Source organism: Typopeltis vanoorti, chromosome 12, assembly GCF_054136105.1.
Source record: "Typopeltis vanoorti isolate ZY-2024b chromosome 12, IOZ_Tvanoo_1.0, whole genome shotgun sequence".
Classification (NCBI taxonomy): Eukaryota; Metazoa; Arthropoda; class Arachnida; order Uropygi; family Thelyphonidae; genus Typopeltis; species Typopeltis vanoorti.
Genome location: NC_143560.1, coordinates 112,984,218 through 113,010,075, shown reverse-complemented (window position 1 = coordinate 113,010,075; position 25,858 = coordinate 112,984,218). Strand labels below are relative to the sequence as shown.

The window sequence follows — 25,858 nt, the reverse complement described above, 5'->3', positions numbered from 1 at the left end:
AGCTTCTAAACAGTTTTGTTTTGCGATATCTCCGTAGAGCAAACATTTGATTAATATTATTATGTAATCGTTTTGCATTAATGTTTCTCTTGTAATAAAAACAAAATAGCAGGTGGAGATTTTCTTATATTTTTGTCTTATAATTCATCAGGGGCGATATTTAATTGTTTGCCTCAGGGCGCAATCTAATCTGGTGACGGCCCTCTATGTGAAAGCTCCGAACAATCCAACAGTTGTTGGAGAAGATTTGTGCAAAAATTAGGGACTGTAACCAGGAACAATAACATAAGCTGTCATGCAACATGCCATAGATGGAGCACGTCTTTGTAAAGACGAAAATGGAAGCCATTTATGTGTGGGGTTTTTCTTAACTAATAACAAAATTTTCAGTTCTGTATTTCATTGTAACAAATAAAATAATAAAAATAATAAATAAAAAGTTATTAAATGTTTAAACCCTTTCGTGACTTATGCGCCACCTTGTACAATGCTAGATTTTTCCCTTATTTTTTACGAACCAAGAGATCAGAGTTTCGTCTAGCCTCAGCTGAGGCTACGATGACGATAGGTTATTATTATTTTAACGGTGTCTCCATGGAGTCAAAAGACTCATCGCGGGAGACCCGATATTGACACACTAACCATTATTTACACAATACCTGTCATACCTCTCCTTAAATTCATTCACAACCACCTCTGGCAAAGCATTCCACCCATTCACAACCCACCAAGTAAAAAATCTAGTCCTAACACCCTTGTTAACCACACTCTTACACAATCTCCAGGGATGATCCCTCGTTCTCTCACATCCTGCACTGGTCTTAAGAATATCATCAGTATCAATCCTGTAAAATCCCTTTAACAATTTAAATACCTCTATCATATCTCCTCTTCTACGTCTATCAGCTAGTTTTTGGAGCCCACAGATCATCAATCTATCCTTATAGGGAACATCCCACAGACCTGCAACAATCTTTGTAACCCGCCTCTGAATCCTCTCCACCACTTCGGCATCACCAAGAAATCCTGGAGACCAGATCTGTGCACAATAGTCCAAATGCGGCCTTATTAATGCCTTATAGAGTGGAACAATAACTTCCCTATCCCTGCTTGTTAGTGTTCCTCAACAACCATGTAATTTGATGTCATGTTTTGGCAATCTTTGCAATATGCCCTTTAAACTTAAGTTCTCTGTCCACAATAACTCCCAAGTCTCTTGTCTCATCAACTTCCTGCAGTTCATTTCCGTTAATATAGTAAACAGCATGCGATGTCATCCTCCCGAAGTGCATCACCTTACACTTAGCCACGTTGAACTGACAGCCATTTACCTCAGTCCATACCGTCAGCCTATTTAAGTCATCCTGTATATCCACATCATTTGAATTGATTATCGCCCTTCCCAATTTTGCATCATCAGCAAACAAGTGGATATTTCCATTCAAGGTATTTCCAATATCACTGATGTACAAATTAAACAATAGAGGACCAAGAACTGAGCCCTGATGTACACCACTAGTCACTTGCCTTTTCCTGGACTCAGCTCCTCCGTAAAGGTTGAGTGGTAAAAGAGTAAAGGGGTTATATCATCGGCCAATTGAAGCAAAAGAGCAGGGGCGGCTCGTGCACAGGCACTGCGGAATTTTTCTCGATACATAAATATATTTATGAATTTATTTATATTTGCTTGTAATATTTAATTTTATCATCAACAATCATATACAATTCTCTTATTTTGTATACAAAATAATAAAAATCCATCTTGTAGCAATTAGGAGGGCGCAGGACGCTAGCAGCTCTGTAGATTTATTTATTAATAAATTGGTTACTAATTGGGAAAAAAATAATTTTTTAAAATTATTATTTGGTATAGGCAGCACCCCCACTTAAAATTTCACCAGCCGCCACTGAATTATACTAAACTGTATACTTTTTTCGATAATAAACAATATTTTTTCATGTTTAATTTTTTTTTTAATTTTTTATCATTTTTAAAAGGTGGTCGGCCCAGTTGACTACTTGGGCCGACTACCTTTAATATCATGCAATTACAACTCCGAGTTATCCAGGAGGACCATGAACTATATTGAATGACAATTGTTCCTGTTACTTGCCAGGTTACTGTTTAAGTTGTTATAATAGTAATAATCAGAACTGAATGGCTCTGCTTTTTATAGCACACAGGGCTGGAGGAGTGCATGCACCAGTTCATTCTTGCATTCTGGTTCACTCATAGTCTTTCTCTAGCAATAAGAAGGCGCGTACTGAGCTGTAGAATTTGAAGAATCTGATTAGTAATATGATTTACTTGTCAGTCCCTCTATCACTCCAACAACAGATGTCACCGACTGTTGCATAGTGCAACAAACTGTTTGCGCTCCGAAGATTATGAGAAGAAAACCCGGTGAAATAGCAGCAAATAAGTAAATAAATACATTATTTTCTTATTAGGGTCTTGTATCTGAATTAAAACCATTAAAAAGAAAAAAAAAACTCAATGGTGTATCGCATTCTTATCCATCCATTCCTTAATTTTACCTTTAACCAATTTTTACAATACTTAAACCACCACTTCAGATATATTAATTGATCTGTAATTTGCAACACTTTTTTTTTTTTGTAATGGAATTTTCGTATCCTCTTTCCATTTCCTTAGAACCTTGCCAGAGCGAAACAGAATAAACAACTTGATTAGAAGCACTGTAAGTTCTCTTTTACATTCTCGTAGCATATTATTATAAAGGATACGGCGATATTATTATTATTATTATTATTATTATTATACACCTCCAGGGAGTCCAAAGACTCATCGAGGGAGAGTGCGTCAACAGCATCGAACAATTGGTCCCCTGGGCAAACACACCATCCAGTCTCACTGCTGTATTCACACCGATAGTTTTCAATATACTTTTTAAAAGCATCATTCCTAAAAAGACCAGAAAGTTTATGCTCATTCATAAAATCTAGACATATAATGGTTTTGGGGAAACAACAAAATTGTGTCCTTTAGTGAGCACTTGAGTCTCTGCATCAGTTATCGGATGTTCAGAGATATTAACTATACACTTGTTGCGAAAATATTCAAATTATTCGATATATGAATAATATTTTTTGCTCAAGACTGTGTATATGCTTATTAAAAGTGGCCAATTACGCTATCAGAATCTAAATCGAAATGACTGCCTCGTGATCCTCTGGATTTTTCAAAAATGGTACGGTGCCTTGAATGTAGTATATATGCGTGGGATGTTTATGCAGAGAGGCTGAATAAGAGAAAAGAAAGCGCGTGGGTATGTAGTTAATGCGATATTCAGATGAACCACGAAACTTGCTTAAATGAGTTTAAATAAATATGAGTAGGGAGCATGGCGTCATAACTCACAAAGGCAGTTGAAAATTGTGTGAATGTTCACACAGTGTATGTGGAAGTGATAGCGAGGAAAAGAATTCAATTAAATAAAACGGATGAAGTGACGTTGAAAAATAAAGTGGAATTAACGATAAAGTGAGTAATAAATAAAACGTTGAAAAACAGAGTACAATTAACGGAAAGGCGGCAACCCCGGTTGACGGCGAACAACTGTGTGCGTGACTGGCAATAAAATAGCAAGAGTGAATGATAGCGAAAAAAGGACGCAAGTTTTGAAAGCTCAGTTGGTAAAGATGAGATGAATGCGGAGTGAAATGAAGAGAACTGTACATATGTATGGAAGAGTGAATTAGATGAAAACAAATTATGTGGGTATGATAAAAGTAACGAAAGATCCATAAGTGGCGTTGTATGATGATTCGATTATTAGAGGTGTCGTAAACGAGAAGATTTATTGAGTCTTCTCCTTTTGTTTTGTAAACTTCTCGTTTACAAAGCAAAAAAAATAACAAATAAAAAACCTATAGTTCTTTCGATATGTAGCCTATGACAACAACAACAAAAAAAGAGTGATTACAGTAGGATGATACTGACTGGAAAATATACAAGGACAACTGCTGCAAAGATATTTAATGAGCAGTTCATAAAGGTCTTTCATCCTTGGTGGATGAGGAGAAAGAGAGAGACTGACTGTGAGTGAGCAAGAGGTATATGTGGAATTGAGCAAACTTAATGTTAATAAGGCTGTGGAATGCTATGATCTATCACCACCTATTTTGAAGGAAAGTGCCAGGAAGTTGACATTAGCGTACTTGTTTAATATTAGTCTTACATTGGGTCAAGTTCCAAAGGAGTGGAAAGCAACAGTTTACCTCTTCATAAAAGATGTGACAGAACTCAATCATCAAATTATTCCCTCATGAAAACAGCATGGAATGCCAATGGCTTAACAAATAAAATTCTCGAGCTGCAAGAATTCGCAAAAAAGATACAATCCAGACATAATCTTGATCAGTGAATCCTACCTCAGACCATCAAACAACCCAAAACTAAGTGGTTATATTTTATATAGGACAGACAGACTTAACTCTAGTGGAGGCAGCACAGCTATTTTTATTAAAAATTATTTGAGCCACAACTCGTTGACCAGCCCCAAACTCTAAACCTTGAGGTGACAGGTGTGGAGGTGCACACTAATAATGCAGGCAAACTCAAAATCTATGCAGCATACAATCCTCCTAGCATTCCACTATTGACCTCAGACTGAGATTCCATCCTCGGCTCCACGGATTCCATAATTATAGCAGAAGACCTAAACTCCAAATATACGGCCTGGTTCAGTTCATCAATCAGCTCCAGAGGCCATACCTTATTCAAGTACACGTCACTCAACTCATCAATAGTAGCTGGACCCACTGAGCCCACCCACTACAGCCCATCAGGAAGTTCTGATGTATTAGAAGTATTCTGATGTATTAGTTATCCTCAGAAACATCAAATATCAATACCAGCTGGAGACATTAGAAGAGCTTAACTGATCATAATTCCATCCTGCTCAGGCTAGGACTTCAAGATCAGCTCTCTCCCCATCATTTTTTCTTACCATGGGACACTCTCTAAGGTTCTCCCAGTCCGCATCAGTTCACCTCTGTCATTCATATAAAAGAAGAAATAGACCAAGCTGTAAGCAATTTAACTAGACAAACCAGTCTTCCATGCTCCCAACTGGATCCAAGAAGAAATAATGGACCTCATTAGGGCCAAAAATAAAGCCAGAAAGCCATATCACAACACTAGAGTACCACAGGACAAAACAACCTTATACAACCTGAACAGACAGGTTCGAGAAGCCCTCCAGATGCACAGGAATTCCAAGTGGGAATCCAAACTCAGGGAAATCAATCCAGAAGATAACTCCATGTGGAAATTTCTAAAATCTCTTTGTACCAAAAGACAACTTCCCCTTTGAAGGCCAATCTTGGAATTGCACACTCAGATGAAGAAAAAGTAGCTCTAATTGAAAATCGGGGAAATCAATGCAGCCCATCTTACGTAAATTTAAACATCTATCTTATTTACAAAGTTCATCGTAAAGTTAGAAATGCATTAAGACAGCATAAGGATGATTCAGAGACCATCACCCCCACATCTCCAACAGAAATAATAAATATTATTTCCCATCTGAAGAATAAAAAGGCTCCCGGCCCTAACGGCATTACCAATAGAATAATAAAGCTACTCCCACAGAAAGCCATAATTCATCTAGTTAATATTGCCAATTCCGTTTTAAGATTCCAGTACTTTCCCACAGAATGGAAAGTCACAGACATTATACCTCTGAAAAAGCTTGTAATAATCCACAACTTCCCCAAAGCTACAGGCCCATCAGTCTTCTTTGCTGTCTTGGCAAAGTAACAAAAAAGGTCATCCTATCAAGACTACAATTAGCAGTGGACAAACAGAAAATAATCCCAAAAGAGCAGTTTCGGTTTCGCAAAGCTCACAACAGAGTACAACAAATGCACTGATTAACAGAACATATCACCCATTGTTTTAACTGGCATCTTCACACTGCTGCTGTATTTTTAGATGTTGTCAAGACCTTTGATAAGGTTTGGTATCAAGGCCTTCTCTTCAAACTTATTGAAAACAATATCACAATTAAACTAGTGAAACTCATATACTCATATATTAGTGAAAGATAAATGAAGTAAAACTCAACCGGAATTGTGTCATCTAGGTGCAAAATTCTGGCGGGAGTACCTCAGGGATCTCTTCTGACTCCAATACTTTGAAGAGTTGATAATAACTGAAATGACATCTCTCCGACCAGTTGGAGAGAGTGACCATATAGTTTTGACTTGAAAAATGAATAGACATGCAGGAGTACCAAAGAGACGGGAACTTATGTGGAATTATAAAGCAGGTGATTATAATAGTCTTAGACGTCAACTTTGGGAAGTTTCATGGAGGGAGGAATTGGAAGGCCGGGATATCATTAGTGCATGGGAAATTGTGAAAGAATATTTGTTAGCAGCAATGGTAAGTTGTATACCACGAGCGAAGAAGAGGGCACAATTTGGAGTAAGTGGATGACAAACAATATTAAACAGGAATTGCATGCGAAAAAGAGGCTATGGAAGAGATATAAGGAGACAGGTGAAGAGAAGATGCATGAAGAACATAAGACACAGGCCAGAAGAGTGACTAGTGTGGTAAGGAAAGCGAAACTGGAATATGAGAGTAGATTGGCCCTAAAATCCAAAGAAAATCCTAGGGGATTTTTTAGCTACGTGGCCAGTAGGAGGAGGAGAAATGACTGTGGAAGAATGATATTGTGGGATAAAAATGGGAATAGAGTGACTGATGCAGAGGACATAGTGGAATTGTTCAATGAAAACTTTATTGGAGTATTTCATCCTAGAGGAGTCAGTTTTAATGCCAGAGGGATTGGGCTGGTTCGAGGTTTAGAGGTACAGGAGGAGAGCGTGTTTCAGATACTGCGTACTCAGAATGTCAGTAAAGCTTTGGGACTGGATAGTATTTCACCATGAGTTTTGAGAGAATGTGCTAGAGAACTGACAGTGCCTTTAACCTGGCTTTTCAATGAAAGTCTGGCTGTGGGAAAGGTGGCATAGAATGGAAGGAAGGTAAGATAGTGCCATTGCATAAGGGTGGTAACAGACTGGAAGTGTCTAATTATAGGCCAGTTTGTGTGTCATCAGTAGTTGTTAAGATCTTGGAGAAAGTTGTGAGGGATCGTATACAGCATTGGGCAGATGAGGATAATGTTATCTGTGAGAGTCAACAAGGATTTGTGAAAGGGCACTCTTGTTTTAGCAATATGCTAGCCTTTTATAATAAAGTTACAAGAACATTAGATGAGGGAAAGGCATATACTGCAATTTTCTTAGACTTAGCGAAGGCATTTGACATGGTGCCACATGATAAGCTGATATTTAAGTTGCAGCACATGGGTCTGGATGTTAGATTGGTCAACTGGATTCAGGATTGGCTGTCTGATAGGTATCAGAGAGTTGTGTATGGTGGAGCAGTTTCAAGGAGACAGAAGGTTACAAGTAGGGTCCCACAGGGCTCAGTACTAGGACCTATATTGTTTAATTATATCAATGACATTGCCAGTGGATTGCAAGGGGATATTCAGTTGTTTGCAGATGATGCAAAGCTGGGAAGGATTATTAGTAATAGTGCAGATGTAGTAGCCCTGCAAGAGGATTTGAATAAGCTGGATAGATGGGCAAATGAATGGGGGATGTCAGTTTAATGCAGCAAAATGTAAGGTCTTCAGGTTTGGGAAACATCGATGGGATGCTGCATACTCTATGGGAGGAGTTAAACTGGAGGAAGTAGGAGAGACAAGAGATCTGGGCTTGATGATTGATAGAAACCTGAAATTTAGGGAACATATTGCAAAAGTAGTGAATGTAACACAGAGGATTGCTGCAATTATGAGAAGGACACTGACCTGCAGAGATAAAAGGCTAATCATTCCGTTGTTATAAGTCTCTGATCAGACCATACTTAGACTACTGTTCTCAGATTTCGTCCCCATGATTTGAAGGGATAAATTAACTGTGGAAAGGGTACAAAGACAGATGACAAAGATGGTTTTAGGACTGTACAATTTTGGTTATGAGGATCGGCTGAGGGAATGTGGACTGCAGAGTTTAGTCGATAGAAGAAGGAGAGGTAATATGATTGAGACTTTTAAACTGTTAAAAGGTGGTTACAGGGTTGACACTAGGGAGTTCTTTTGCTCGGTTGAACAGCGGGAAGGAGTGATGACAAGAGGAAACTGTGAGCAAGAGGGTGAGGCATGGTTTCTTTGCATGGATGGTGGTTGAACTGTGGAATGCATTGCCTGATGGAGTGGTGAGAGTGAGAACGGTCAATGAGTTTAAGGAGTGGTATGATAGACTTTGTGTTTCTTAGGGGGGGGATCTCCCCACGATGAGTCTTGACAGACTTTATGTTCTTAGGAAGGACCTCCCACGATGAGTCTTTTGACTCCATGGAGGCCTGAATAATGATAATAACTTACATAGCAGATATTCCTCTCAATTCAAGAACAACTTCTAGGCCCTTTATGCCAACGACACTGCTATTCTAGCAAGATCACTCAGCCCTAGCAATCACCAATGAAGTATCAATGAGCTAGCAAACTGGTTCACCAACTGGAGGATTCAAGTGAACTCCCTCAAAAGCTCAGCCATGCTGTTTTCAAGAAGAAAGGTCAGCAATAAAGAAGAAATCCTGCTCTCTGGTCATAAGATCCCATGGCAATCAGAGACTAAATATCTTGGGGTATTAATGGATAAGAAACTCCTTTTTAACAACACACCAATCTCATTTTCTCCAAATCTTCCAAAGTAATAGCACAGCTCTACCCATTGATCAACTGCAAGAGCAAATTGAATCTACATAACAAATTGCTTCTTTACTGGATGGCAATACATCCAGTCATTACCTATGCTTCACCAGCATGGAGTCACACTTCAAGATCAAACATTTCGAAATTGCAGAGAATCCAAAACAAATGCCTTAGGATGATCCTGGATGCACCGTGGTTCATCAGAAATTCACAGATTCACCGAGAAACCGGCATTCCATATATCTCCTCCTTTCTTTGTGATCTTGCAGAAAAATTCTTTGTGAAGTTAAGTTCACATTCAATTCCACTAATCGTACAAGCTGTCGATTACAATCAGACTGATTACTACAAACACAAAAGACCAAAGCCGATTCTTCTCTCAACTGATCATAGCTAACACAACTGCCATCAGAGGGTAAGCTTAATTGCTCACAAATCTCCCATTCCCAAACAACTCTCGTTACAGATAAAGGAGAATATGAAAAGCACTAGTGCTTCATCCATCCTGTCAGTAACGTTAATGTTAATGGTAATCATAAAATTATAGGCCTATCTGTGTGTCAGGTGTGGTGGTTAACGTGTTGAGAGGCTGGTGAGAATCAGGAGTCAGAATTGAGTAGACAACAATGGTATTATCTTTAATGGAATGCACGGATTTACTATAGGGATATTATGTTTTAGTAATCTACTTACTTATCATAATAAGATGACAGTAGCATTGGACATGGGGGATGGATTCAGAGTAGTATACCTAGACTTTGCAAATGCTTTTGATAGATTACTGCATGATAAAACTAGTGCAGTGAATTGGAGATTGGCTGTCTGTTAGCTATCAACAAATTGTGTATGGGGAGAACAATATCCCAGAAGAAGAAAGTCACTAGTGGTGTGCCTCAGGGATCTATTTTTGGACTATTGCTGTTTAACCAGTATGTTAAAGATATTGGGGAAAATTTGAATTGGCATATTCTCTCAGATGAGTCTTTGACTCCATGAGGTCTTGGGTGATAATAATAATATTAATAATAATAATATTCAGTTGTTTGCAGATCATTGCAAAGTTGGAATGAACTATGAGGAGTAGAGCAGATGTTGTGGCCCTACAAGAAGACTTAAATAGACTGAGTGAATGGGCACAGGAGTGGGAATACCAGTTCAATGTTGCAAAATGTAAGGTCTTAAAATTTGGAAAAAAAGATAGGATGTAGAATTTACTTTTGTTGGGTATATATTTTTGTAAGTGAAGGAAATAGATCTTGGAGTGATGGTGGATCAGGATTTAAAATTTAGATGACTCATTGCCAAAATTCATGACTTGTAGAAGTAAGGCGATTCTGAAGTAAGGAAGGTGATTGTTGTGCAGGCAGGCCTGCACAACTTGATTGTTTTTGAGGGCCAAACCCAACTTGGATCACCTGACCAAGGGCCAGATCACTTCGGACTTTAAATCTTAGACTAGTACACTGCAGCTAAACTTAAGTAAATTTGTTACTAGGTCTTGAGAGGTTGATATCACCATTTGTTAGCTTCTTAATTAAAGTTTCCAGAAATGGTAATTGGTTATCTTTTTCAAGTTCTAGAGTGAATTTGAGTGTATGGTGTAAAGCGTAGTAGTTCACTGTATACAGAATGATGAATCTATTACCACATACCCATATCCACCCACCCACACACAAAAAAACGTTATATTTTTATGAAAATTAATCAAAGATAGAAAAAAGGATGACACAAAAATTTCATTAAGAAATTATATTTAGAATTAGAAAGATATAACTCATGTATTTTTTTATGCTTTTCAATAATAATAATTTAAAAATTATATTCTGTAATATTTTTGTTTTTCAGCTTGTATATTTTTCTGTCAGTAATAGAAGAAATGTGAGCTTTTGCAGAACTGCAGCAGAAGCTATTAGTGATATAACTGATGGAGCTAAGCTTTTGATTGGAGGTCAGTTAAAATTCAAATTAATGTATAAGGTGATTAAGGTAAATCTGATGTTTTGAATTATTATTATTATTATTATTATTATTATTATTATTATTATCTGACACCTCCAAGGAGTCCAAAGACTCATCAGGAGAGGGCATCTACTTCTACAACTCTTCATCTCCATCACTTAATCCACCAACCATACTGAATTGCCAATACCATCATCATGTACACCAACATCATCTACTGCCCACCACCACCACTGGTATTTTTTGTCTGTAAATTGCATGCATTTTCAAGGCTAATTTGTCTGTATGCGGAATGAAAAACCCAAGTTTCTAGGAGAAAAAACCCTGCTACCTTCATATGAGACCAGCTAACTCACGTTCAGTTGAAAAGTACATATAAAGATTCCTCTCATCACTATGAATCGAACTCAGGGCTTTTTCAATTGAAGGGTACAACGTATCATCGTTCTTCCAATTGCACTATGGTGGCACTTTTTTTGTTCACATTTATTATAGCAGATCTTCATGGAGTCAGACTCCTAGAAAGTCCTTAAACTCATTCACACTCCTCATATTCACAACATAAAGAGGATAGGCTTGTGATTTTCTCTCCTGCTCACTTCCACTCATATCATCTCATCTGTTAGGCCAGAAAAATCCCCTCATTAACTTAAAAGTCTATCACAGCATATCAGCTCTCTTCTGCTTATCCAATAAACTCTACAATTTAATTTATGTTTTCTAAACATCTATCCATAACTAACCTTCATAGTTCTGATGTCACCTTTACTTGTCTCTGAATCCTCTGCAGCTTGCCACATTACAATGAAAAGTAGGTGATCAAAGCACATTTTATAGGAAGATCATTAGCCTTTGTACGAAGATCAGTAGACTTTGTACATCGATCAATGGGTTTGGCTGAGTGGTTAGTGTATCAGCTCTCCACTCATATCAGGCTATGGGTTTGAATCCTAGTGTGGACCTCCATGCCAGGTTATGATGCAATGAGTATCCTTTGCTATTATTAAGATTTTTGAAAGTGATTTTAATATCAGTTCTTATGTCCAGGAGAGTTTGATGAAATAAAAAGAAAATCCACTAAATCATATGCAGATTGTGAATTTGTATTATCAGTACTCCTCTGCTGTGTATCTGTTTGATGGCATTACATAGAAAACAAAATTGGAAGAAGCAACATATTGAAACATGGAAAGTAAGACAAATCATGCACAAAGCAGATTTACTTAATGAACAATTAAACCAAACTAATATAAAGATATTATTATTATTATTATTATTATTATTATTATTATTACGGGCATCTTCATGGAGTCAGTAACAGTCATCGCGGGAGACCCAAACCATCGAAACAATATCTATCATACCTCTTCTTGAATTCATTTACAGATGAAGAACTCACAACTGAGACAGGCAATGCATTCAACTCATTCACCACCCTCCAGGTGAAAAACCCTTGTTCTCACACCCTTGTTAATCACACTTTTCCTTAATTTCCAGGGATGACCTCTTGTTCTTTCATCTATCACACAGCTGAAACATTTCCCCTGCATCAATCTTATAAAAACCTTTTAGTAATTTAAATGTTTCTATCATATCCTCTCTTCTTCGCCTATCAACCAACCTCTGCAATCCACAAACTCTCAATCTATCAATGTAGGGAGAATTTTTTACATTACTCACCAACTTAGTCACTCTCCTCTGAACCCTCTCCACAACTTCCTCATCTCCAAGGAATCCAGGTGACCAGACTTGAGCACAGTAATCCAAATGTGGAAGTATCAACGCTTTATAAAGGGGAATAATAACCTCTTTATCTCTGGATGTTAGTGTTTTCCTCAATAACCAAGTAATCCTATGTGCAATCTTGGACACAAATGTGTCCAAGATTGCACATAGGATTACTTGGTTGTGTTCCCTGAACTTACTTAATGTGCAGCAATAGAAAATAATAAATAAAGAAAAAGCTTTCTTTCTTTATTTTTATTTATTTATTATTATTATTATTATTATTATTCAGGCCTCCATGGAGTCAAAAGACTCATCGTGGGAGGTCCTTCCTAAGAACATAAAGTCTGTCAAGACTCATCGAGGGGAGGTCCCCTCCTAAGAAACACAGTCTATCATACTCCTTAAACTCATTGACCATTCTCGCTCTCACCACTCCATCAGGCAATGCATTCCACGGTTCAACCACACTCCATGCAAAGAAACCACTCCTCACCCTCTTGCTCACAGTTTCCTTTCGATCAACTTCCAGGGATGGCCTCTTGTCATCACTCCTTCCTGCTGTTCAACCAAGCGAAAGAACTCTCCAGTGTCAACCCTGTAACCATCTCTCAACAGTTTAAAAATCTCAATCATATTACCTCTCCTTCTTCTATCCACTAAACTCTGCAGTCCACATTCCCTCAGCCGATCCTCATAACCAAAATTGTACAGTCCTGAAACCATCTTATAGCTTTCTTTAGAAAGAAGTAGATGACAGTAATACATTTTAAAACAAATACAACAGTTTACTAATAACAGGAGATTTAAATTCCAGAATAGGAAAAAGAAAATATGAAATATACAGATATTTGATGATATCTGTAATCAAATGGAATCAAACTATGAGAGTCTGTAATTTATAATATTGTATTTGAACATAAAGAAAAAAAAAACATAGCCATAAGATGTTACATTGTTGCAAATTTTAAGCTAGTTGAGTTAATCCTACATGTGAGAGCATATCAGGATTTTCAATTAAACCATGATTCTTATATGGAGTATGGGACAAAATTCAATTTAAACCAAAATAGTAAAAAATAAATAAAATGGAAGATGCCTATCAACCAAGTTATAAAATTTCTTCATTACAAGATTCATAGTAGACAACAATATCAAATATATACTGATAAAAACACAGAAACCACACAAGAATCAAATGACATAGAAGAGGAATGGGAAAATCTGAAACAATTACAGACAAAAGCAGCAACAGAGAGCTTAGGAAGAAAGAGTAAATGGGATAGAAAAAGAGGCCTATATAACTGTAACAAACAAAAAAATATAATAAAAACAAAAGCAACAAAAAGACAGCAATCAGGATTAGTTAAATTTCAAGATAATGGAAGCAGAAATAGAATACCAACTAAACAGTAAAACTGTAAAACAAGAAGTAAAGGGGGGGGGATCTTAGAGAGAGAGAGAGAGAGAGATGAATCACTTTTGTGATAGAACTAGAAATGAATATATTATTATTATTAACACCAGACCTCCATGGAGTCTACAGACTCATTATGGGAGGGTGACACTTTGTGTATACATGTCATTGTAATATCATTGAAATTACATTGAAATATATGATGAATACAAAGTGCATGAGGAGTGATTAAACTGTGGTTAAACTGATTCGATGTATCTGCCATTCACCACAATAAGAGGCAAAGCATTCCACTGACCAACCACAATCTATGCAAAGAACCTACTCCTTATGCCTCTGCTCACATCCTCCTTATAAAACTTCCAGGCATGTCCCCTTGTTCTACCCCTTCCCCACCATTCTACAAAAATTTTCTTCCACATTAACCTAATAAGAACCCTTTATCAACTTAAATGTCTCCATCATATCCACTTTCTCCCTCCTGTTCACAAACTGTATTCCCTCAGCCTGTCCTCATATCCTTCCCACCCCCCGACAGTGTCTTCACCTTGTCGTGGTGATGGGGCTTGCGTGTCCCAATGATCCTGAGAGCAATGCCACCAGTAGGGCCTCCTGGTCAAAGATGAGGGTCCAGACTAAGAGAGAAACCCTGGTCCTCCAGGTTGGAGATTAAGCATAAGACCGACAACCTCATCTTGTAAAAATCTTACTTGTTAGGAATCAAGCACTAAATAAGCCTCAATATCAGACTGTAGGAGATGGAACTCGACCTGTTGCTGGAATAAAGGATTATGATTTGGAATGTGGAATGTCAGCTTATATAGAGCAGGTACACTGCAAACTTTAAGTGATGAACTTAAAAAAATATAAAATGGATATAGTGGCAATTCAGGAAACTAGATAGATTGATAGTGATGAACATAAATTAGGAGATTATTTGTTATTATATGGTGGAAATATCACAGCAAGACATGAACAAGGAACAAGATTTATGATATACAAAGAAGGCTATGGGATTCACTCATAAGTTTTGAGGCCATCAACAAAAGACTCAGTAAAATAAGACTGTTAACAAAAAAGTTCAAAATAACCTTAATTAATGCACATGCACCCACAGAGGAAACTGATCAGGATACCAAGGATAAATTCTATGATACTCTGGAAGGAATAATTGATGAAATACCAAATAATGACATAATTATACTTTCAGGAGACCTTAATGCAAAAATAGGAAGAGAAGAAATCTACAGACAAACAATCGGAAATAACAGCTTACATGAAATATCAAAAGATAATGGGATAAGGTTAATAAATTTAGCAATACGTAAGAATCTGATAATTAGTAGCTCAACATTTATTAGGAAAGACATCCATAAGCAAACATGGACATTACCTGATGGATTAACTCACAACCAAATTCATCATATTTTAATAGAAAAAAGATTTAGAAGCAGTATTCAAACTGTTAGAAGCTATAGAGATGATGATTGCGATTCAGATCATTATTTGGTAGGATCAGTAATGAAAATAAAACTTAGCAAAAACTATTTCAATAAAAATAAAAAAACATCCTAAACTCAATATTGATAATCTGAAAAACAATAACATAAGATCAAACTACTCTCGTGAAATAAAAGCAGAGCTTAATAATGTAGAAGAAAATGAAAATATTGATACTCTATGGAATGAAATTAAGTGCTGTATAAACAGAGCATCTGAAAAAGTTTTAGGATTCCAAAATATTTCATGCCAAAATAAATGGTTTAATAACAGATGCAAAGAAGCAATAGAAATATAAAAAGAAGTTAAGCTTAAATGGCTTCAGAACCAACAGGACAACAATAACTATCAAAACTATAGTTCTGCTAGCAGAGTAACAAAAGAAATTATTAGGCAAGAAAATCGACAATATCTAAAAGAATTAATTGATAAAAACTGATAAAGAGAATAAATATAAAAATGCAAGGAACTTTTTTCAAGGTATAAATAAACTAAAGACAAGCTATCAATCCAGAACTGTCTTCGCGATTAACCTAGTGGCTATTTGCTTTGCAACCATATGCCTGGGGAAGGAGTGTCCTAGGTTCGATTCCCGTCGATGACGTGAGGAGCTTAAGGATCTTCCTCAGCCATAGCCAAGTTAGCTGGTCTTGGACGTGGACAACAGGTTTTTTCCCACCAGTTTATCTGGGGTTTTTCATCCCACAAGCAGGTAAACCAGCCCCGTGAACACACAGGCTACAGTCATAGGATATAGTACTTAATGTCTCATTAGGAGGGCTCAGCCAGTGCTATGGGGTAGTTGAGGAATGGGGAGAACCCCACACAAATAAATCAATCAATCAAGAACTGCAATAATTAATGTTAATAAAGGACAGATTATTGCAAATGACAAACAGATGGCTGAAAGGTGGAGGAAATATTTCAAAGCTGCTAAACTGCCAAAATCCCAAAGCAACATTCCTAGCCAGAATTTACTTTACTTGTGAACCAGAAAGAAGTCAAAGAGCCATCATTTAGTGAAATAGAAACAATCATTAAAACTTAAAAATGATAAAGTTGCAGGATTTGATAAAATTACATCTGAACAAATTAAATATGGAGGAAAAGAATTAACTAACAAACTGTTCACACTAATTAAACTCATAAGGAAAAATGAAAAACTGCTAGAAGACTGGAAAAAATCAATAATAATCCAAATCCACAAAAAAAGGTGGTAAAAGGACATGTGAAAACTATAAAGGCATCTCACTTTTAAATACTAGTTACAAAATCCTGTTTGATATTATCCTAAAAAGAATTATCCCACATGCAGAGGAGATTCTCAGAGAATATCAGTAGGATTCAGAAGAAACTGATCAACCATTGATTACCTTTTTACCGTGAGACAAATTCTAGAGAAAAATTGGGAATACAATAAAGAAAGTCATAATATCTTCATTGACTTCCGAAAGCATATGATAGCATACATCGAGAAAGTTCTATGGAATATCTTAAAGGAATTTGGAATACCAGAAAAATAAATCAGATTGGTCAAAATGTGTGTACAGGAAAATCAATATAGAGGCCTCACTAACAACATATTGTCAGAGCCATTCAATATCTCCACAGGTCTTAAACAAGGAGATGCGAAATCACCTATACTATTCAACATAGCTTTAGAAAAAGTAATTCGAGACAACAAAAAGTACTGTATCATGCTCTGCATCAATCCTGGGGTATTGATATTATAGGAGAAAATGCAGATGATATAACTGAAACTTTTATAGACCTTAAAGCCTCTTCCGAAAAAATAGGTCTTAAGAAAAATATTTGGTCCAGTTAACCAAAATTTTATTTTGGTTAATATTTAAAAGCATCTTTAATATTTAAAAGTATCTAGACATAATGATCTCAATAAGCCATCAACTATTCAATTTGCTGACATGAACCGTGGAATGCATTGCCTGATGGAGTGGTGAGAGCGAGAACGGTCAATGAGTTTAAGGAGTGGTATGATAGACTTTGTGTTTCTTAGGGGGGGGGGACCTCCCCTCGATGAGTCTTGACAGACTTTATGTTCTTAGGAAGGACCTCCCACGATGAGTCTTTTGACTCCATCGAGGCCTGAATAATAATAATAATAATAATAATAATTTAAATATCTAGGCTCTATAATAACTAAAGATAATAAGATCCAAACAGAAATAAAGATGAGAATCCAAGCAGGTAATAAATCGTATTTCTCACTTCAGTACCTCCTTTCATCTAAAAATCTGTCATATGAATCTAAAATAAATACCTACAGAATGCTAATTAGACCAGTCGTATTATATGGTGCAGAGACATTGAATATAACAAAAGCTGATGAAGATCGATACAATGCTTCGAAAACAAAATCTTAAGAAAAATATTTGGTCCAGTTAAAGATCCTGTGGCAGATAATAAAGAACTCTATGAACTTAATAAGAAGCCACTAATAGTAAATGAAATCAGAGCTAGTAGCATGAGATGTTTAGGTCACCTGGAAAGAATGGAGGATAACAGACTAGTGAGGAGAACCTTTTTACATCACCCAAATTCCTCTAGACATCCTAGAGGAAGACCTTACAGAAGATGGATGGATAACATTGAAATGGACATGAAAGAGTTGAAGCTGTGAAACTGGAAGAAGTTGGCTAAGGACAGGAAAAAATGGAGAACTGTAGTGCTTGCAGCTAAGAACCTTAAGGGTTCGTGAAGCTTAAGAAGAAGTCCTCATATCCCACATCCCAAAGACAAGTTATGACCTTAATCTGTCTTCTTTGGATCTTTTCCAACACATCTGCATCACCAGGGAACCAAATCTGTGCAAAATAATCCATACAAAGCCTGATCAAGGCCTTATATAGTGGAACCATCCATCCATTAGCTTTTAACAGGCCTTAAGTGCCCATGGCCTTCCAAGTATCCTTGGATTTCCTAACTGTAATATGTGGATAAGGTGGTTATCCCTATTCTTCAAAGTATTCTTGTTTGTAAATTGCATGTGTTCTACTGGCCAGTTTGTCTGTTTTGAGGGATGAAAAACCCGAGTTTCCAGGAGAAAAAAACCCCTCTACCTCCATGTGAGACCGACTAACTCACCTTTAGTCGAAAGAGACTAGATAAAAGTTCCTCGCGTCATGGATGGGAATTGAACCCAGGTCTTTCCGACCAAAGGGCTTTATCTATAGACTGAGCTATGGAAGCTATGCAGTAGAACCCTATTTCTACAACTTAAGGTCTTCCACATCATTGCCATAATCTGATGTGATGTCTTTACAACTTGTGCGTGACCGCCGAACTTCAGACCCTTGTCCGCCACCACTCCAACATCTCTTATCTCCTCAACTTTCTCCAATACAGACATTCCAGATGAAACCCCAGGTAACTGGCTACAACTTGGGCTGATTGTATATACTCCAAATTAGGGACCTGCTGTTTCATGTCCATAGAAAAGGAAATGCTACTTGATTTCCACTCTTTTTCTTCCAAACATTCTTCTCTTTATGTCTTTAACTGTATCCCATTTGGAGAAAACTTTGTAAATAATCTAATCAGAGTTCTCTATATTTTATTGGGAATCACTCTATTCTCACTGTATATACCTGACTCTCAATTATTATGGATGTAACTAACTGATTGTGAATGGAAGCCAGACAGTGGTTTATTTCTTGTGACAATGTCTCTTATATTGACCTGGTAACAACATCCACCAAAAGTTATAAAGGCACATATATTTTCATCCCAGCTATTTCTTTTAAAGTTTAAATAATATCTATAATCTCATGTTATCTACTTATATCAAACCAGTTGGTTTTAACTCCAGATGGGAAAGGAAATCATGTTAATTTTGCTTTGCGCTGAAAAGAAAAAAAGAAAGAAAAGATTAGTTTGTCAAATAAGAAGTCTGCAGGGAGGATTAAATGTTCTCGGTACTGACACAAAAGTCTTTGAATAATATGCTAGTAATAGCACTTGCAAAGAAGAAAGACTTTGCATGTAGTATAAATATTTAATTTATACCTCTCAACAGTTTAAATGTCTCAATCACATTACCTGACCATTCTGTCTACCAAACTGTGTAGTCTGAATGCTCTTATTCTATTCTCATAGTTAACATTATACAGTCCTGATATCATTTTTGTTATTTACCTTTGCACCCTCTCCAAGATTAATTTATCCTCATCAGATCCCAGTGACCAAATCTGAGCACAGTACTCCAGATATGGTCTGATCAGAGCTTTATACAATGGAATCACCACTCTTTTATCTCTACTGGTCAATGTCCTTCTCAGTATTGAAGCAATCCTCTGGGTTACCTTCACAAGTTTCTATCAAATCATCACCCCAAGTTTCTTTACCTCTTCCACTTCTTCTAGTACAGTTTCTCCAACAAAGTATGCAGCTTCCCATTGATGGATCCCAGACTTCAAGACCTTATGTTTAATTGAATTAAGCTGAAATCCCCATTCATATGCCCATATGTCCAGCTTATCTGTCTTTTCCCAACTTCACATCATCTGTAAACCATTGAAAATGTCATTGTTATACAGGTTAAACAATGCAGGCCCCAGTACTGAACCTCGTGAAACCTAACTTATAACCTTCTGCTTCCTTGATACTGCTCCCTTACACACAGCTCCCTGACATCTATCAGACATGTCATGAAGTTCTTTTTCATTCCTAATCCAATTCACTAACCTGACATCTAAACCAATGTACTCTAACTTCAATATTACCTATCATGTGGCACACAACCAAATGTTGTAAAATCCAAAAAAAAAAAAAAAGTAGTATATGCCTTTCCAGTTTCCCTCATCCACCACTCTTGTTACTTTATTATAAATAGCAGTCATATTACTAAAACAAGAGTGCCCATTAATAAATCCATGCTGACCCTCACAGATAGCATTACCCTCATTAACCTAATGCTATATATGATCTCTCACTAATTTCTCCAAACTCCTAACAACTACCAATGAGATACAAACTGGTGTATGGTTTGATACTTCCATTATATGATATCACCACCTATATGCAATGGCACTATCTCATCCTCTTGCAATCCTTGGGCACAATTCCCATGGCTAGACTCTCAATGGAAAGCCAATTCAATGGAATTGTTAGTTCCTTACCACATTTTCTCAGAACATGTGGCAAAAATCCCATCCAGTTCCATTGCTTTATTTACATTTAAAGTACTTAGTATTTGAAACACACTCTCATCATGCACCTTTAAATCTTGAACTCTCCCCATCCTCCTAGTAACAAAACATACATGTCCAGGATGAAATACCCAAATAAAGTGATCATTAAACAACTCCACCATGTCTTCTGCTTCGGTTGCTCTATTCCCATATTCATCTAACAACATCATTCTTCCACAATCATTTCTCCTACTACTAGCCACGTTATGAAAGAATTCCTTTGGATCTTAGGGTTAATCTCTTCTCATATTCAAGTTTTGCCTTCCTTACCATTCTAGTCACTGCCCTGGCCTGTGTCTTATATTCTTTATCTCCATCCTGCTCCTTATACTTCCATAACCTCTTTTTCATCTGCAGTTCCCATTTGATATTGTTTGTCATTTACATTCCACCAAATTGTGTTCATTTTTCACATGAGATATCCAACTTGCCATTGCTGCTAATAAATATTTCTTCACTAGTTCCCATGCTCATGTGAATGGAAGAATTGGAAGGGTGAAATATCACCCTTCCAATTCTTCCATTCACAGAACTGACCCAAGCTGATTTCTGAGATTATTATAATCACCTGACTTATAATTCCACATAATTTTCTTTCTCCTGTATACTTCTGCATGTCTATTCATCACCAAGTCGAGATTATATGCTGCTCTCTACAACTGGAGATATGGATGTCACCTCAGTTAGAATCAGAATCTGATGCTATGACTTGAACCTCATTTTCCTTCTACTATATGTTGCCTAAGACACTAGTCAGGAATTCCAGAAATTCCATTCCCTTACTACTGCAACATCTGTGTTTCCTAGCGTATAGCAACATCTCACTAAATATCCTATCCTGCCTACCTTCATCTCACACTATATGCTCTCAATAGTGTCATTTCCCTGCATATCCTCCACTCTGAGAGGACACAACCCATCACTTATCATAAGTAATTCTCCCTCACTACATCTGCCCTTCTTATCCTGCTGAAATATGCTATACCCTGCTACTTCTACAACTGTCAATATATCATCTTCTGTTGACTATGTTTCACTGATCCCAATAATCTTTGGACAGGTTGAGGTTATCAGGAACAAAGGAGATGAATTGCCACCAATTCGTTTCCTTTGTTCTGACACTAATAGCTTTTGTAAAAAGAAACATCAATGCATTGTCAGCATTTCTATTCCTATTATTATTCCCTCAAGATGCCATTGGACTCTACATTACACCATACATTCTTCTTCTAAGTGACTACACTCACAAGATGCCACTACCATCCATCCTGACAACACTAGCTTCCTTGCACTAACACTTGCACTTGCCCAGAGAACAACATTCTCTCCAGAAGCCCATTTCCTTGCTCATTCAAATGCAGTCCATCTCTTGCATATAGTTCTTTTCTGTTCTCATATGCACTACAGGCACACACACACATAATACATGCCTCTGTTTCAGTCCATTCTCAATATTATTTCATTAGTTATTGATGTTCTGCTCAACTCTGCATTAATATCTGGGTAACATGCTTACTATCCTCCCTCTCACATTCTTGTGCTGTATAATCTCAAGAATTAATCTCAGATCTCTCACCACCCAATTCACACTACCTCCCAGGTCATTTGCATCCACCATCAAATCAACTCATCCACCCTTTCACCTTGCTTAACTGCCATGGTCACATTGTCTGTCATTCCTCCAGGCAAGTACTCCTCTGGTATTATATTTTGCACTCCACAAAACATGGAATCTCCATATATCACGTCTCTAACTGCTTTATTCCTTTCTTGCTCACTTGCATCCCTCTCTCCCCTCTGATACTCTCACTTTGCACTCCCACTTACCTGTCTTAATGTTATTTCTCCATCCCTAGCTCCTGCACTTGCACTCTCTCTCTTCCCCTGGTTCTTCTATTCTCTCCTACATTCCAACTCACTATCTCTCTTACTTCTATTCTTGTTCGCTTCACATCAGCTAAACTTCCCAGTCTTTTAATTTCCCATATTTTTCAATTCATTCTTCATGTATTCCATTTCTTCCAGTACTGCTATCTCTTTCTCCCCAAGCAACTTACTCTCACTCACAATTATTGCATCATCCAGAAGTTGATGGAATAGATTTGATGGACTATACTATCCTATCATGGAAAGTAGTGTTACTCAATTGTCTTTATCGTCTTTATCAAACATTAATTCATAGTTTTTTGTTTTGTTTTTTAAGTTTAATCCTTGCTAGGTCTTTAGGTGTAATAGGACTGTATTACAACCTGTGATGTCACATCTGCATTGATCTTTCTGCCATTTATACTTCCTTCTTTTAAATTAGTTTTGTAGTGAGATGCTCACAAAACATTGAGATGCTATTTTACACAAAACAGCATTCTACTACAATCTGCATGCATAAAGTATTTGCAGTTATAAATTAAAAAAACACGTTAGTTCTAAGTGGTCAGACTCTCTGTCAACTAACAAGAGGACAGGAGAATATTAATAATATGAATAAACACGACATTTGTGTGTGAATAGAAATTTATTATACACAACTTGAATAAGGTATCAGACAATATGACAATATGAATACTTGATATATAATTTATAACAACAAAAAAAAAATGTTTATTTCTAGGTTTTGGTTTATGTGGTATACCTGAAAACTTAATTGGTGCAGTGGCAAAAAAGCAAGTGAAAGACATCACTGTAGTTAGCAACAATGCTGGTGTGGAGGATTTTGGTCTTGGTTTGCTCTTCCAAAACAAGCAAGTAAGTTCGTAGAAATTTTCGTTGATCTTGATTTTGTGGGCGATATTATTTTTTGGCAGGTTGCAAAGATTATTTGAGATATTTTAATCTTCAGTAATGCAGATTTTATAGTTTTGAAACATCAAAGCTATAAATTTTATGTTCATGTATTATTTCTCTCTTAGGTACAGTCTAAATATTGTGAAAATGAGTTTATTTCTGTCACAATTACATGCTGGTCAGCCTTCATTGTTTATAATTTATGGAGACATACACACAAGTGTTAGAGCAATTATTCTACTTTACTTATACTAAGAAAAATAACACTTTATGTTTCAACCTCTATATCGAGGTCATCGCCAGGAATACATATGAACTAAGACACAAGCTATATCACAATACATATAAATAAGCTATAGTATAACTGCTTTGTTAACCATTAACCATAACACTGGAAAATGAATTTATGTTTACACAGATGAGATCAAGGTACATGAGATCAAGGAAGTATGGAAATTTGAAAATGCAAGAGGGAGCTTGTTAAGTGCTTATCAGTGAATGATTTAACAACTGACATAATAAGCATTGTACAGATTAAAAAAAATTTCTGCTGTATGATTGATTTTCAGGACTAGATGACACAGCAGATTTTGTGCGGCAACCATTGAAGTGGATGTGTGTGTGTGTGTGTGTGTGTGTGTGTGTGTGTGTGTGTGTGTGTGTGTGTGTGTGTGAGAGAGAGAGAGAGAGTGGAGCATGTCAGAAGTTGAATCATGGAGCAAAGACCTGTTATGAAATTTTACTGTGAAATAGGAAAAACTGCTACAGAAGTGTACCAAGACCTAAAAAAACAAGTTTACAGCAATGACTGAGCTGTGCACAGGTGTTCTGTGGGTTTTTCAATGTTTAAAGGATGGGGAGGGTAAGTTCCTCTTCCTGTTTGGTCATTGGTCATTGTTTTTTGGACACTAAATTTGTTCCTGAGGACACCACAGTAGATGGTCAGTATTATTTAGGAGTGATGCAATGTCTGTAACCCCCCCCCCCCAATGCAACATGTCAGGAAAAAACTGTTCTACAACAACAAATAGTTTCTGTTACATTGAGCCTTCTATCCATGAAGATTCCTGTATAATAATAATATGGCCATATATACAGTGTGTCCATTAAGTAATTAGACAACAATTATTATATCAAAACAAAGAACTATATTTGGAATTATCAATTACAGAGATTCAAAATAATTTCCCTCTAACTTTACAAACATTTACATTTGTTGTACAGGTGTTTGAAGGCACAGTGGAAGTCCTGAATGGGAATCTCCTTCAGTCTCTGGATCACACCACACCACATTGGATGTCATTAATGTTGCTTTAGTGCTCCCCTTTCAAGGCACACTTCATCTTTTTTGATGATGAAGTGTGCCTTGTGTGATTGAATATTTCCCATAATTGCTAGATTTGGCTCCCCACAGGCTTTTTCCTCTTTAAAAAGATGAAGTGTGCCTTGAAAGGGGCCTTGAAGTGTGCACAAAGCAATACTGATGACATCCAGCATGGCATTACCCAGAGACTGAAGGAGATTCCCATTCAGGACTTCCACTGTGCCTTCAAACACCTGTACAACAGATGTAAATGTTGTGTGGAGTTAGAGGGAAATTATTTTGAATCTGTGTAATTGGTAATCCCAAATATAGTTTTTGTTTTGATATAATTGTTGTCCAATTAACATCGTGTCTTAATGGACACACTGTATATATGGCCATATTATTATTATACAGGTATCTCCATGGAGTCAGAAGACTCATCATGGAAAATCCATTATTGACTGCTAGCCATCATTCACACAATACCTATCATACATCTCCTTAAACTCATTCACTGATGAAGCACACACAACCACCTATGGAAACCCATTCACTACCCTCCAAGCAACTTCTTATGTTAACTTCTTATCCAATCTGAGAAAGTCTTCTGTGTCAATCCTATAAAATTCCTTTATAGGATTGACTATAAAGGAATTTAATTTTTGTTAATTTTTGAAGCCCACAGACTGTCAATCCATTCTCATAGGGAGCAGCATTCCACAGACCTGCTACAATCTTAGTCACTTGCCTCTGAATCCTCTCCACAACTTTTTCATCCCCACAGATATCAATCATGTCATAACGTCAGTATAAGATCTCCTCTGATGTGTACAGTGGTTACTGTTAGGATCGCCAGAATTTAGTACATGACTGGACACAGCTGAGGCCTCGTATCTCTCATTATATATATATATATATATATATAGAGAGAGAGAGAGAGAGAGAGAGAGTGGGAATAGATGTCCATGCAGTTAGCCGAGTGACTAAATGCTTCACAACCACATGCTTGGGAAAGGAGTGTCCTGGGTTCAATTCCCATTGCTGACATGAGAAGCTTAGGATCTTTCTCAGACATGGCCAAGTTAGTCAGTCATGGGTATAGACTGCAAGGTTTTTCTCCCCAGTTTATCTGGGAATTTTCATCCCGCAAGCAGGCAAATCAGCCTTGGGAACTCGATGCTTCTACAGACATAGGATA

At 36.9% G+C, this 25,858-nt stretch overlaps 1 protein-coding gene across 2 annotated transcripts in view; it reads left to right on the top strand.

The window, feature by feature from the left end:
* LOC150101142 (succinyl-CoA:3-ketoacid coenzyme A transferase 1, mitochondrial-like) overlaps positions 1 to 25,858 on the top strand; it is a 221,809-nt gene that overhangs the window by 11,325 nt on the left and 184,626 nt on the right. For both annotated transcript variants that reach the window (XM_090401526.1, XM_090401525.1), the window contains exons 2-3: positions 10,608 to 10,710; positions 23,182 to 23,315. In XM_090401526.1, coding sequence (XP_090257652.1) covers positions 10,608 to 10,710; positions 23,182 to 23,315 — 237 coding nt within the window. The remainder of the gene's footprint in view (positions 1 to 10,607; positions 10,711 to 23,181; positions 23,316 to 25,858) is intronic.